The sequence below is a fragment of the Urocampus carinirostris genome, chromosome 3, assembly GCF_059441175.1.
Source record: "Urocampus carinirostris isolate Australia breed hairy pipefish chromosome 3, RoL_Ucar_1.0, whole genome shotgun sequence".
NCBI lineage: Eukaryota > Metazoa > Chordata > Actinopteri > Syngnathiformes > Syngnathidae > Urocampus > Urocampus carinirostris.
In genome coordinates this window covers 10,159,846-10,173,642 of record NC_142351.1, presented here as the reverse complement: position 1 = coordinate 10,173,642, position 13,797 = coordinate 10,159,846, and the positions used below count along the sequence as shown (strand labels likewise).

At 40.3% G+C, this 13,797-nt stretch overlaps 1 protein-coding gene across 5 annotated transcripts in view; it reads left to right on the top strand.

Moving 5' to 3' along the window:
* The window catches only part of scn8aa (sodium channel, voltage gated, type VIII, alpha subunit a), a 110,260-nt gene that overhangs the window by 59,672 nt on the left and 36,791 nt on the right, over window positions 1–13,797 (top strand). For 4 of the 5 annotated variants that reach the window (XM_088330602.1, XM_088330601.1, XM_088330598.1 and 1 more), the window contains exons 12-17: window positions 2,087–2,401; window positions 5,325–5,460; window positions 7,224–7,462; window positions 10,811–10,984; window positions 11,456–11,812; window positions 12,711–13,184. In XM_088330602.1, the coding sequence (XP_088186728.1) occupies window positions 2,087–2,401; window positions 5,325–5,460; window positions 7,224–7,462; window positions 10,811–10,984; window positions 11,456–11,812; window positions 12,711–13,184 (1,695 nt within the window). The remainder of the gene's footprint in view (window positions 1–2,086; window positions 2,402–5,324; window positions 5,461–7,223; window positions 7,463–10,810; window positions 10,985–11,455; window positions 11,813–12,710; window positions 13,185–13,797) is intronic. The other variant, XM_088330600.1, reaches the window with a different exon arrangement.

The following is a 13,797-nucleotide window of genomic DNA, read 5'->3' as shown; positions in this document are numbered from 1 at the left end:
ACTCGCTCATTCACACCTAGGGACAATTTGGACCGTCCAATTAACCTGAAAGTACCGGTACATGTTTTTGGAATGTGGGAGGAAACCCACACAAGCACGGGGAGAACATGTAAACTCCACACAGGAGGTTCGATCCCATGACCTCAGAACTGTGCCTCACACGCTCTAACCACTGCACCGCCATGCTGCCCTTGTATTCACCTATACAAGGTTATTACTGTTTTTGTACACCTTGATGCCATGAATATAACTCATCTCATTAGCTACACCGCTTATCCTCAGTAGGGTCGCGGGGGTGCTGGAGCCCATCCCAGCAATCATTGGGCAGGGGACACCCTGAACTGGTTGCCAGCCAATCGCAGGGCACACAGGGACAGACAACTCGCTCGCTCATTTACACCTAGGGACAATTTGGACCGGCCAATTCACCTGAAATGCATGTTTATCCTCAATAGGGTCGCGTGGGGGCTGGAGCCCATCCCACCCATCTCCGGGCAGTGGGCAGGGGACACCCTGAACTGGTTGCCGGCCAATCGCAGGGCACACGGGGACAGACAACTCACTCGCTCATCCACACCTAGGGACAATTTGGACCGGCCAATTCACCTGAAATGCATGTTTTTGGAATGTGGGAGGAAACCGGAGTGCCCGGAGGAAACCCACGCAAGCACGGGGAGTCTGGAGCTGGATTTGAACCCACGCAGGAGGTTCCCAAGACATGAACTGTGCCGCACATGCGCTAACCACTGCGCCTGCCTTGAATATAACTCCTTACATAATAATTGAGACCCTTTTCGACTGTCTTTTGAGAAAAGTTTGCATAAAAGAAAGAAATGATACGGATATGCTTTCAGGAATAGCGACTAAGGAGTCGATTGCTGTTTTTTCAGCCGCTCTATTCGCTCCGTGTGTAATACATGGATATAGTCACTATGGTAGGCGTGGCTTAGCACTCACTGTCTGATCTATTATTTAAATTGGACTTTGAAGAAAGATCTTCTACAAATAAAAATAAACTAAGCACAATTACAGACAAGTGCCAAATGGGTGCAATCCTGAAGTAATGATTGACATTTTACACCCGACTTGACCTGAATTTGGACTCAGGTTGGGCTCGGGCTTAAGACCTTAACTAGGTGTGAGTAAACTACGGCCCTCTGGCCACATGTGGCCCACCAGGCTCCTAAATCCGGCCTGCCCGATGTTAAAAATATAATAATTTTATACATGAAATGTTAAAAAAGATACAAAATACAAATAATTAAAATGTATTGATTTGGTCCCACTCCTTTCTCCAGTGTCCCCAACATTCAAAAATGTGGTCACATGTTTATATACATAATAAAAATGAGTAAGTATTCATTTTATTGATCAAGGTATGTCATGCAAAAAAACTAATTTTTAGCTACCTGTATTACAGATTGAGTTTTTTTGTATTGCATGTTATCACATTTAGTGTTTAAAAAGGGATGCACTATATGACTTTGAATTCAAAATAAATTTAATGAAAAGGTCCATGTATAAATATAAAACATGAAATATTAAATATCTTAATTTTTTTTTTTTATTCACAAATGCATACCTTTGACTCTTATATTAAAAAATGTCCTTAATTACTTTAATTTTTTGCATGGATGGAATGTTTACCGAAAATAAAAAAAAAACGCTTAAAACTGCACATATGTCTTGTTAACAGTTGTGATAATATAAGAACTCGGTTTGGCATACCAGGCATTTCATGTCTTTGATAATATGGGGTACAACGATGTGACTGAATAAGATCCCCAATATAAGATAAAAATGGTGAAATCCTTTATATTAGGTGAACCATTGTTTTGGGAAATGTGACTGAACAAATTTCTTTTTTGTAAGGCCACTTCACGTCATTAAACATACATTTTGTCAAATAACTATTGCTTTTTATAAAGAAACACAATCAATATTATGCAGAATGGGGCTCAATGTTTTGGTCTGGCCCTCCACAATGTTTTCTGTTTCTCATGTGGCCCGTAGAAAAAAAAAATGCCCATCCCTGATCATACCTCTAGTCTGATTCCTGTCTAAGCAAAGCTGTTGCTTCTTCTAGTCTCTCCTCAGCATTCCCGGCTCGCCCTACCTGTCCCGCCATAACAGCAAGAGCAGCATCTTCAGTTTCAAGGGGCGCTGCAAGGACGTGGGCTCAGAAAATGAATTTGCGGACGACGAACACAGCACGGTGGAGGAGTGCGAGGAACGCCGGGGCTCCCTGTTCAGCCCCTACCGACGCAGCAGCTATAGCGGCTACCACGGGAAGAGGAACAGCACGGTGGATTGCAACGGTGTTGTGTCCCTCAGTGGTCCCGGGCCCGGCGGACGCCTTTTGCCTGAGGTGAAAATAGATAAGGCAGCTATCCACAACAGTGTAAGGAAGTCAATAAGTAGACCTATATCTAAAGCATGGATCCCTGACCTAGACCCTCTCGCCGGTTCCTTTCTCTCTTAATCTTCTGGTCTGTCAATTTTGCAAATCAATATGCATCTCTTGACCTAAATGCTCGTATGGCCTGCCTCCTTTTGTCTCCCCTAACGTCTGTAGTATATATTCTCCTCCACAGTAAGACAAAGGTTGGAGTCACAAAAAAACATTCTACAGGGTTCGTAAGGGTGCTGAGATATCCTTGAAAATACTTGAATGTTATGTTGTGTTTTCAAGGTTTGAAAAATGCTAGAATTTTGGGTTAAGCCTTTGAAATTGTTCCCAAGTCTGCTTTAAAATGACGCTGCTTTCTGGTGGCTTCGCCTTTGTATTTCTTCTGCCCATGAAATTGACGGCATCTAGCATTAGTTTGTACGGTATTGTCCTATGAAGCGTCATCGCCCCCGACGGGGTGCGCCTAAGAGGTCAGGTGCATGCTACACCTAAACCGTGCACTACAAAATGTTTTATTTTGAAGTTTTATGGATTAATTATGGACATTTATTATTAGCTATGCCAAAAAATTACATTGACGTTTCCCAGTGGTAAATTGTAAAGGGAATAACTTTCTGCAACTGAACATGTTAGCTACATATAACTGTTTTATTTTAAACAAGACACAGTATCTAGAAATCATGTGTCTTGATAAATGCACACACAAGATTAAAAATCGCACATGTAAATTGCTGATATATTTGTGGCTCAGCAAAAAAACATGATTCACACCAGTTTCTTCTTTTAATGGTCCGCAAGAAATTGAAAAATTCGTCTTCAACATCCTTAAAATTGTGAATCCTTTCAACGTAACTGTGACTTTTGAGTTGGTTCGAGGACTACAGATTTGAGTGAGTTAAATCCAGTGGCGGGCCTTGCATTTCACACCTAGGCCTTCAGTAGTCCTACATATATGCTAACTATTTTATGTCTACAAAACATTTACTGCAGCTACAGCTGTGACACAAATAAAAAAGCATCAATAAGAACCTCATAATATTGCAATATTATTTAGGCATCGAGCCACATATTACTCACAATATTACTCACATGTGCACATAATCCATCCTTTCTTTTCTTTCCTCAGAATATTTCAGTTACTCTGTTGTACAGATTATCCGTGCATTTCAGTTTCATCAAGATGTTCTTTTATATGATTCAAAAATTAGAAAATTGGCTTTGAAGGTCATTCAAAAGTGTTTGAATTTGGCCATGAAAAACGTGTACGAACCCTGTAGACAATATGCCACCCTGCCTTTAAAACCAAATGTAATAATTAGTCTCCCTGTTCTATATGTTCTATCCCAAAGCAGACAAAGACAATTAATCTTCCCCAACACACTGATCACATTTTAAATACATATTTTCCAAAAAGCGAACTCTGTAAATTCCTCTTCTTCTCTTTGACTTGGAGCATGCACATGCATGACCACCGGACTGACATGAACTATTTGCTTGTTAGTTCATAATGTACAATATGTTTTTTGCATTGTGATTAGCAGAACGGTACTATCAGATTGCAGGCAAAGGCGAAGTCCATGATATTGCAACAGCACGAAAGGCCCCGATGTACGTTCTTGAATAAGCATTGGACAATCGTCTCTTTATTTTTTTTACTTGGACGTCTGCTCAAATTGTGCTCTTAGGTATAGACCCTTTTATTTGTTTGTAAACTTTGTGACGTGTGTACTGGACGGCTTAGCCTGGAGGCAAAACAGTACTTGCGGCGGTCATAAGACAGAGGACAAGAAAGCTGTAGTTTCTGCATGTTGTCGTCACACAACATGACGTTCGTTCAACGAACGAACGAACGAACGTCATGTTGTGTGTTTATTTGCCAGAATCGGAGAAAAAACGTTAGTGATCGTTAATTGTAACCAAAATGCTAATGGTAGCCTTGTAATTACTGCATAGGTCAAAAACAAAAATGATTTGCAAACAATTGTTGGGCACCCAATCCAAGTCATTTATCAGGGCGGCAGTGGCCCAGGAGGTAGAGCGCTCGTCAAAAGATTGCAGTTCGAATCCCGGCTCCTCCGTGTTACATGTCGAAGTGTCCTTGGGTAAGACACTGAACCCCTAATGCCCCCAATAAGCAGGATAGCGCCTTACTTGGCTGCACGGCCGCTATTGGGAAATGTAAAGCACACTGTAAAGCGCTTTGGGAAGTCTTGACTTTAAAAGCGCTATATAAATGCAGATCATTTCATTTCATAGATACATTTAATTATTCATGTATTCATTGCCTTTTGGAGGGGAGAAGCATCTCTTGATGGTATTTAGGCTACCCGCTAACAGTTAGCTGAAGAAAATATCAGGATACTTTGCCGATATAATAGGTAATATGGAATCGATAGAAACAATCATAAACGTTTAATTTCTCTCACCTGATACCTGATTTCTGTGTGCTCTGCAAACTCGAGCATTTTTGATGAGTGCCTCGAGCCAATCTTTTTGCTGTAATGCATTGAACCACAACTGTCTTCTTTTTCTTGGATCAGGACTGTCCAAAGGGATCCTGTAAACCTTTAATTTATGATCACGAACGTTTCTTATTCAAATCTGACACACAACATAACGACATTCTAACACTAAACTAGCAGAAGGGGAAAACACAATTTCTTCAGTGTTTTGACCGGAGCAGGGATTCTTTTACCTCCTCCTTCGACTGAGACGTCATCCGTGATATAGGCTATGAAAGGGTCTGTAGCGCTTGATCTAAACTTTCCGTGAATTCATGGTACCAATACGTTCAGCAACAGCAACATCCAATACACAAGAAATAAATGACACATTCCCAATTGCCAAGTTGTAGCGATGGAATGATATTCAAGTCCTCTCTATGTGTTCTTAATTCTCCCTTTCCTCCTGACAGCCCACTTCTGATGTTGAGGTGAAAAAGAAGTTGTCTGGCTCCCTGATGGTGTCTGTGGACCATCTCAATACTTCCTTCGGACGGAAAGAGCGGGCCAACAGTGTCATGAGCGTCATTACCAACACACTAGTGGAGGGTACTGTTCCAGCTTTTTAACCTGCTTTGTCATTATTCTTTAAGTAGTTTATTAGGTTATTAGCTCGTTAGTTTGACACATACCATTTTTTCCGGACTATAACCCTGACTAGATTCTATAGCACCCAATACATTTTTTTAAAGGAATGACATTTGTCCATACACTACATAACAGGGGTGGGCGATACTGGGGATTATTCAATCTGAGTCAATAAAGGGTAGTATTGATTCAGAGTTCCCGCAGTTCCTTGAAACGTCTTAAAAGGCATTGAATCCATTTGACTAGGAATAAGGCCTTCATTGGCAGCAGAACGTTTTTAATCCTACTTTTGAAAATCTTAATATGTCAACACATTAATTACGATTTATATTTCGTTGAACCAAAAACATTTTGTAAAACAGTCATTTTTCACGGATCATGATAAAAATGCGTCATGACTATAGCAGAAGAGTCTAATAGAATTCGTAGTTATCTGCCACTTTTGACTGAGGATCCATAAATTACAGTAAAAAACTTAAGATGGAACATTTTCAACTGGACAAAAATGATTTATTGAATAAAATAAACATTTGACTAAAATTGACACTGATTAATGATGTGGTTCTGTTCTTTGTGTTTTTGTCAATTTGATCTTAAATTTAATTTAACAAGACATTAAATAGTCTTAAAAAGTCTTGAATTTAACTTGCCTTAAGTTGTTGGAAGCCTGTGATTGAATCCCGATCTAATATTGATACTTTTTTGCTTGGAAATGTCTGGCAGCCTTTAGAAAATAAGCATTCATGAGCGAAGGGGTCGGCAACCTTAGGGTCCAGAGCCAGATATGGCTTTTGTCATTAGTACATCTGGCTCTGCTAGGAAATTATGCCAACCAAATCATTCCTGTGTTGTCTTTATTTAAGATGGTTAAAATGCAAGTTTCAAACATGCAAGCCAAAGCAACACTCAAACTCTGAGTGGTTCGGTCCTGTGTATGTAAGGCACATTGTCTAATACAGTTTACAGTCTGGGAGTCAAACCAAAAGACCCCGTTTTAGTACATAGCTAAGCCATTTTTATTTGAAAGCTCGTTAAACAGTTTTTGTTCACTGTTGAGACACTTTATATTAGAAACCCACAGAACATACTGTAAACACCCAACACGCGAAGAGCAATTGTATTGGGTGAGCAGTAAAGATGGGCGGAGCGACGCACAAACACTAACGTCTATCTTTCTAAATACCTTATTTTGAAACCATTATTTTGGAGAAAATTGATGGTCAAAATGCGCCTCAACACTATTAAGTAATTGTGGCAGGGAGCCACATTTTAAGTGGTATATTTCTATTGACATGTAACAAAGGCTCTGGCACTTTAATCTTTCAAAGAAATTGATTAAATCATCAAACGTCACACAATAAAATCAATTGTGCTGAAAATGTAGCTTTTGTCTATTGACCAGGTTTAGGGGGGGGGGGGTTGTCTTAAAATATATGTTGTGGCTCTCAAAAGAAAATTAAACTATTTTCCTTTTATGGCTCTTTGTGGCCTAAAGGTTGCCGAGCCCTGCATTAGCGGTATCTCTACAGAAGCAGCTGTGTTGAAATTCTTTGACAAGAGTTGTGGCTTTTCGTCCGGAAACTACAGTATCTGCCTGCTTATGCATTATTCATCCAGCAATGCAGATTCATACTATTGCTCTATCACTTAAAACATTTGCATGTGGATTATATTGTGCTCGTTTTGCATTTTGCGGTTACCTCTGATGTGTGATATCTTTACAGAACTGGAGGAGTCCCAGCGCAAGTGTCCACCATGCTGGTATAAGTTTTCAAACACATTCCTAATATGGGAATGCTCCCCCACTTGGCTGAGGATTAAAGAGATTGTCAACCTGATAGTTATGGATCCTTTTGTGGATTTGGCTATCACGATCTGTATCGTTCTCAACACGCTCTTCATGGCGATGGAGCATTATCCCATGACCCCTGACTTTGAGGATATGCTCTATGTGGGGAACCTGGTGAGATATTGACACACTACATACTGTGTTTTGGCTATGCACTGGTGTCAAAGTCCTAATGCAGTGAAATGAAAGCCTTTACACATGAATTGAGAAACACAAATTGAAATACCTACCTACAGTATGTCACAATAGTGAGTACACCCTCACATTTCTGGGGAGATTCTATCATAATGTTTAATTGGACAACACAGAAGAAAATATTGCTTTGACACAATGAAAGGTAGTCTCTGTAAAGCTTACATATCAGTGTAAATTTATTTTTCTCTTCAAAAATCTAAAAATATAGCCATCAGTAGCTTAACCCCTGGTAACAAAAGTGAGTCCAACCTAAAGTAAAAGTTCCTAAAGTTCAATATTTTTTGTGGCCACCATGATCTTTCTGAACCACTTTAATCCTCCTAGCCATGAATTTCATCAGAGCTTCTCAAATGAACTGGAATGCTCTTCCACTCTACCATAACAACATGACAGAGCTGGGGGATATTAGAGATCCTCTCCGCGTTCCGCTTGAGGATGTCCCAAAGATGTTCGATTGGGTTTAGATCTAGAGACATACTTGGTCAGTCCATCCCCTTTACCATTAGCCCCTTTAGAAAAGCCGTAATCATCTTAAATGTGTATTTTTGGTCATTGAATTGCTCTTTAGTCGAGCAGATAGATTACTTCTGTATTGCTGCAATTTTTCCGGATTTGAATCACTGCAGGTATATTCCTTTTCTTCTTGACTCTTCATTATTGCTGAATTACTCATTTGTTTCCCTGCCATCAATCTTCTTTGGTAACAGAATATTTGCTTTAGCATGGTGAGTTAGAAGACATCAAGTTTTTCTTTCCAGGACCGCAGATTTGTGTGAGTTACATCATGTGAGGGTAGTTTCACCTGGCTCACAGGAGCTCTGAAAAGACAGCATGTTTATATGCAGTGAATATTCCGAACAGAATCGGGATTAGGATTTTTGGAGCAATCATAATGAATCCTTGACAAGACTAATGACAAACGAGCCACCGTCTAATTTGTTTACAAGCTGTGCTTGACACAAAGAGAGAAAGAAAGGGCAAATGTTTAGAAGAAATAAACAGGAAGAAAAGAAAGAGAGGTTTGAAGGATCAATCCTGCCATATGTTGAAATAAATGTAGAATTAATGTCTCATCTCTCATCTCATTAGCTGCACCGCTTATCCTCAGTAGGGTCGCGGGGATCCATCCCAGCAATCATCGGGCAGTGGGCAGGGGACACCCTGAACTGGTTGCCAGCCAATCGCAGGGCACACAGGGACAGACAACTCATTCGCTCATTCACACCTAGGGACAATTTGGACCGGCCAATTCACCTGAAACGCATGTTTTTGGAATGTGGGAGGAAACCGGAGTGCCCGGAGGAAACCCACGCAAGCACGGGGAGAACATACAAACTCCGCACAGGAAGTCTGGAGCTGGATTTGAACCCACGACAGGTTCCCATGACATGAACTGTGCCGCACAAGCGCTAACCACTGCGACGCCATGCTGCCCCAGAATTAATGTATAAGTAGTTAAATCCATACAAATGTATGCTCAATCGGGGAAATAAAGTAATAAATGACATGATGCCTAAATAAAATAGATGCTTGTCATTTATTCGTATATTTATGCATGCTGTCATTTATTTATTTCTCTACTTTCTCATTTATTGTGTTGTGTATTTTCTCACAACAAAATGTTATTCAAATGAGGGGGGCGCCAAAATGGCTGAGCTTGTCCCCTATTGGATGATTGACTGCTAACGGAGACCAGAAAGGCATTGCCGTTGATCGGTGCACTCGTCGATCAACCGTTATTTTATGAAAACCTGCCTTGAACATGAGGTTACCCATATTTTTTGTTAGGTTGCCATTTTAGGGAAATTCTAAGTCCATTGTTTTTGTGATTCCCGAGTTGAGCGCCATTAACAGGGCTCAAGGGCCTGCAAATTACTTCTCACAGCTTTCAGTTTTTAATCGAATTTTCCCTTTTCAAATTTCCATACGTCAGAATATAGTGGTTTACAAATATGACAATAGGAAGTATCTTACTAGTTCTCCTGCCAAACATTCCAAAGCTTTATTGTTCAGCACATTTGTCAAAAGTCTAAGCACGCGGGCCACATCCAACCCCTGAGAAGGTTTTCTTTGGCCCATGAGATGATCTTGATTCATTATATCATGTACAAGGATTTTTTGTGTATTTGTTTTCACTGTGTGTTACTTCTCCTTGCTTTTTGTTCTGTTGTAGTTAAATGAATTATCGTAAACTAGTTTTACTTTTTCCTTCGTAATTTTAGCCCACCTCTGACAAAATATAAAACTGATGGTGCCTGAATAATATCGGCTTCTTTCATTTAATATTCATGTAATTGGGATATTTTTATCAAGGAAATTTGTCTTTTGTGCCTGTTGAAAATTAAAGATTACTCACATAGCCATAAGAAAATATTTCTTTTATATTGGGCTCCATTAGCTTTGTGAAATGATTTCCATCGTTTTTAAAAAATGTTCAACATTGATTTTTTTCCCAGCCCTCATCTCGTAGTTTCATTTTTTATTTCGTCCGTTTGACTTTTTTAAGTTCATTTATATTTCAGATTCAGATTCAGATTCAGATCTACTTTATTGTCATTCTAGTACACGTGTATACAGAACGAAATGTCGATGCATCTGACCCCCACAGTTTCCTTGAATGTACATATATAAATAATGTTGTATTGTATTTTGGCTACGTATAGTATTTTACCATAGTGCCGATAGTGCAAGAAGAGTAGCTAACCAGATGCGCAAAATGGGCAGTCAGGTTAACAAGTCAGGTACACAGTAACATTAACACTGTAACAATAACGCTGTAATTACAATAGTGCAGAGAGCAATGTGCAAGGAGTGGCAAGCTATAAAAAAAACTGCCAGTAGTGCAAAAGTCAGATTAGCAGCCGTTTAGATTTAAGTCAACTATATGTTAGATTGACCATTTAACAGTCTAATGGCCAGGGGGACTAGACTATTGCGGAGCCTGGTGGTCCTGCACCGCACACTGCAGTACCTCTTCCCAGAGGCTAGCAGAGTGAACAGTCCATGATGGGGGTGAGAGGGGTCTCCGGTAATGTTTTTAGCATGGGATAGGCAGTGCTTCTGGCCAATGTCCTGAATGGAGGGAAGTGTAGTCCCGATTATTTTCTCTGCTGTCCTCGTTACCCTCCTCACACTACCCCAGTCGGTAGCGCTGCAGCCTCCACACCACACAGAGATACAGACACCCCTGTTGTAGAGTATATGCCAACTTGAACTCTTCAAGTCCTGTTTCTTTTATTTTCCTGTTTCCCTCCTTTCCTTTTACAGGTGTTCACTGGGATCTTTGCTGGGGAAATGATGTTCAAACTCGTAGCCATGGATCCCTATTATTACTTCCAAGAAGCCTGGAATTGTTTTGACGGCTTCATCGTCACGTTAAGTTTAGTAGAGCTGGCTCTAGCTGACGTGGAGGGTCTGTCAGTGCTGCGGTCATTCCGATTGGTAAATTGCACATTGAAATACTGTATTTTTCGTACTATAAGTCGCTCCAGAGTAAGTCGCACTAGGCAAAAAATGCAGGATTAGGAAGGAAAAACACGTATAACATATATGATTGTCTATTTGGGTGCCATTTTTGTTCAGCTCTCTCAGTTGCTTTTATAAATTGCCGGCACTATTGAAATTATCTACACAAGCTTAGAGCGCCCTCTTGTGATTTAGTGTGAAAATAACCTGTGAAATGATATGCCGGTATTAAGAATTTAAAAGTAAATTATATAATAATTTGGTAATAATTTAATATAAATAGCACCAGAGTATATGTAACCCCCCCAGACAAACTCTGGAAAAAAAAACTGCGACCTATACTCTGAAAAATACGATATACACATGTTATTTTGTGTGCGTGCGTGCGTGCGTGCATGTTGGTTATTCATCACTTTAAATGACAACAACATCATGTCCTTTTTCCAGCTGAGGGTGTTTAAATTGGCCAAATCATGGCCAACTCTCAACATGCTGATAAAGATCATTGGCAATTCTGTGGGCGCTTTGGGAAACCTGACTCTTGTGTTGGCCATCATTGTCTTCATCTTTGCCGTGGTGGGCATGCAGCTGTTTGGAAAGAGTTACAAAGATTGTGTGTGCAAAATCGACTTTGATTGTGAGCTGCCACGCTGGCACATGAACGACTTCTTCCACTCCTTCCTGATTGTCTTCCGGGTGCTGTGCGGCGAGTGGATCGAGACTATGTGGGACTGCATGGAGGTGGCTGGCCAGGGCATGTGTCTCATTGTCTTCATGATGGTCATGGTCATCGGCAACTTGGTGGTAAGTAGGTTTTGGGCAAAGTATCTTTTTCCTAAAAACTGACTTTATACACATTTTTGAGTGTATTACCAAATTCTTAAACATGCAAAATGTGAGAAGTGATGTTTCCATAAAATCGAAATATTTTATCTGTATATTCTTATAATTTTCAGAGAAAATGCATTTTAAAGACTGCATGTTTTGTCTTTGTCATCATGAGCTGTGACGTAGCGGAGAAACACCAGCACCCAATCTGTATTGTTTAGTCAAAGAAGTTACGATCGTTTTAAGCAAATTTTTGGTCATTTTTGTGATAAATGCTTAGCTGTTGTGTCACAAGGGAATTCAGTAATTGTACAACAAAGGGCCAGCATGCAACCATCCACTTTTTTACTTCAGATGCTATTTTGTTGCCATCATGTAGATATTATTGGAAAACAAAAATGTCGCGTGAAAATGCAATCAAAAACACCATCTGCACGTCAACAAAACACATTGTATGTGTTTTGTTGACATGGTGACGTTTAGAGAAACTGGGCATTTCAAAAGCACTACGTGTATGTAATGTAGGTTCGTCAAGCAGGTTTACATATGTGAACAACTTACACCGCAACCATAATGACACACAGGCAGACACAGGCAGAAAAGGGGCGGGTCAACCGTTTATCTAATCAGAATGCAGGACTCATTGCGTGATGTAAATCTACAAGGAAGCAAAAATGTGCAAAGCAATCGAATCATTGTTCCCTTGATGATTTTTTTATAGTGCATCATCACTTTGGAAAATATTGCAGGCTCACATTGCATTCTCCCCTAAAACTCCCAGTTAACATTTCGCCTTGATAAACATTTTTTGACGAATTCCCAAGTTAGTCGTACATTAACTGACCTTTTGTTTTCTATTGTTTTTGTTGCAAAGGTTTTAAACTTGTTCCTTGCCTTGTTGCTGAGCTCGTTCAGTGCTGACAACTTGGCTGCCACGGATGACGACGGAGAGCTTAACAACCTTCAGATTTCCGTCATTCGCATCAAGAAAGGCATCGCCTGGTTTAAAGCCAAAATGCGGCTGCTGGTCGCCAGCCTCCTAAGGAAACCACCCATGGAGGACGAGCAGAAGCCTTTAGACGACATGTACGACAAGAAGCTGAACTGTATTGCCAACCACACTGGAGTGGATATAAACCGAGATCTGGACTATGCAAAGAATGGCAATGGCACGACCAGTGGCATTGGCAGCAGTGTGGGAAAGTATATGATTGATGAAGACCACATGTCCTTTATCCACAATCCCAATCTGACGGTCTGCGTGCCCATTGCTGTTGGGGAGTCTGATTTTGAGAACCTAAATACAGAGGACTTCAGCAGCGAGTCAGACATTGAGAACAGCAAAGAAGTGAGTACCTGCTCATTCAAGTCAAGTCACGTTTATTTGTATATCCTTTATTCACAAGAAGTCTCAAAGGGCTGTTAAGACTAAAAACTACTATTACACCACCCTCTGATCTAAAACCCACATGAGAGCAAGGAAAAACTCAAAAACTTCAGCATGTGGAGAATGAACAGACAGTTCACAGACATCATTAACATGAAATATATTTAATAACAGAATATCTGATTAACAGCTTCCTGAGGTTAACATCATATAAGCTATTGAATATAAGTGTGGTTTAAGCCTAGATCTAAACATTTCCACTGAGGTTGCAGATCAAATCTCAAAAGTGCAGAGCATTCCACTCAACCGGGGCCCGAATGGAGAACGCTCTCAAACCTGCGAAATTTCTTCTTGGCTCTTGGGATCACTAGTAGACAAGCGTTTTGAGAGTGAAGGCTCCAAGCAGGAGCAAAGAGGGTTATCAAATCTGAAAGATATGAGGGGGCAGGTACATGCCAAATTTTGTATCATACCAAAAGACCCTTGAAATCACATGGTAAACTGATAGGAAGCCAGTGCAAGTCAGTCCAAATCGGGGTAATGTGACCAAACTTTCTCGTCTTGGTTTAAAGTC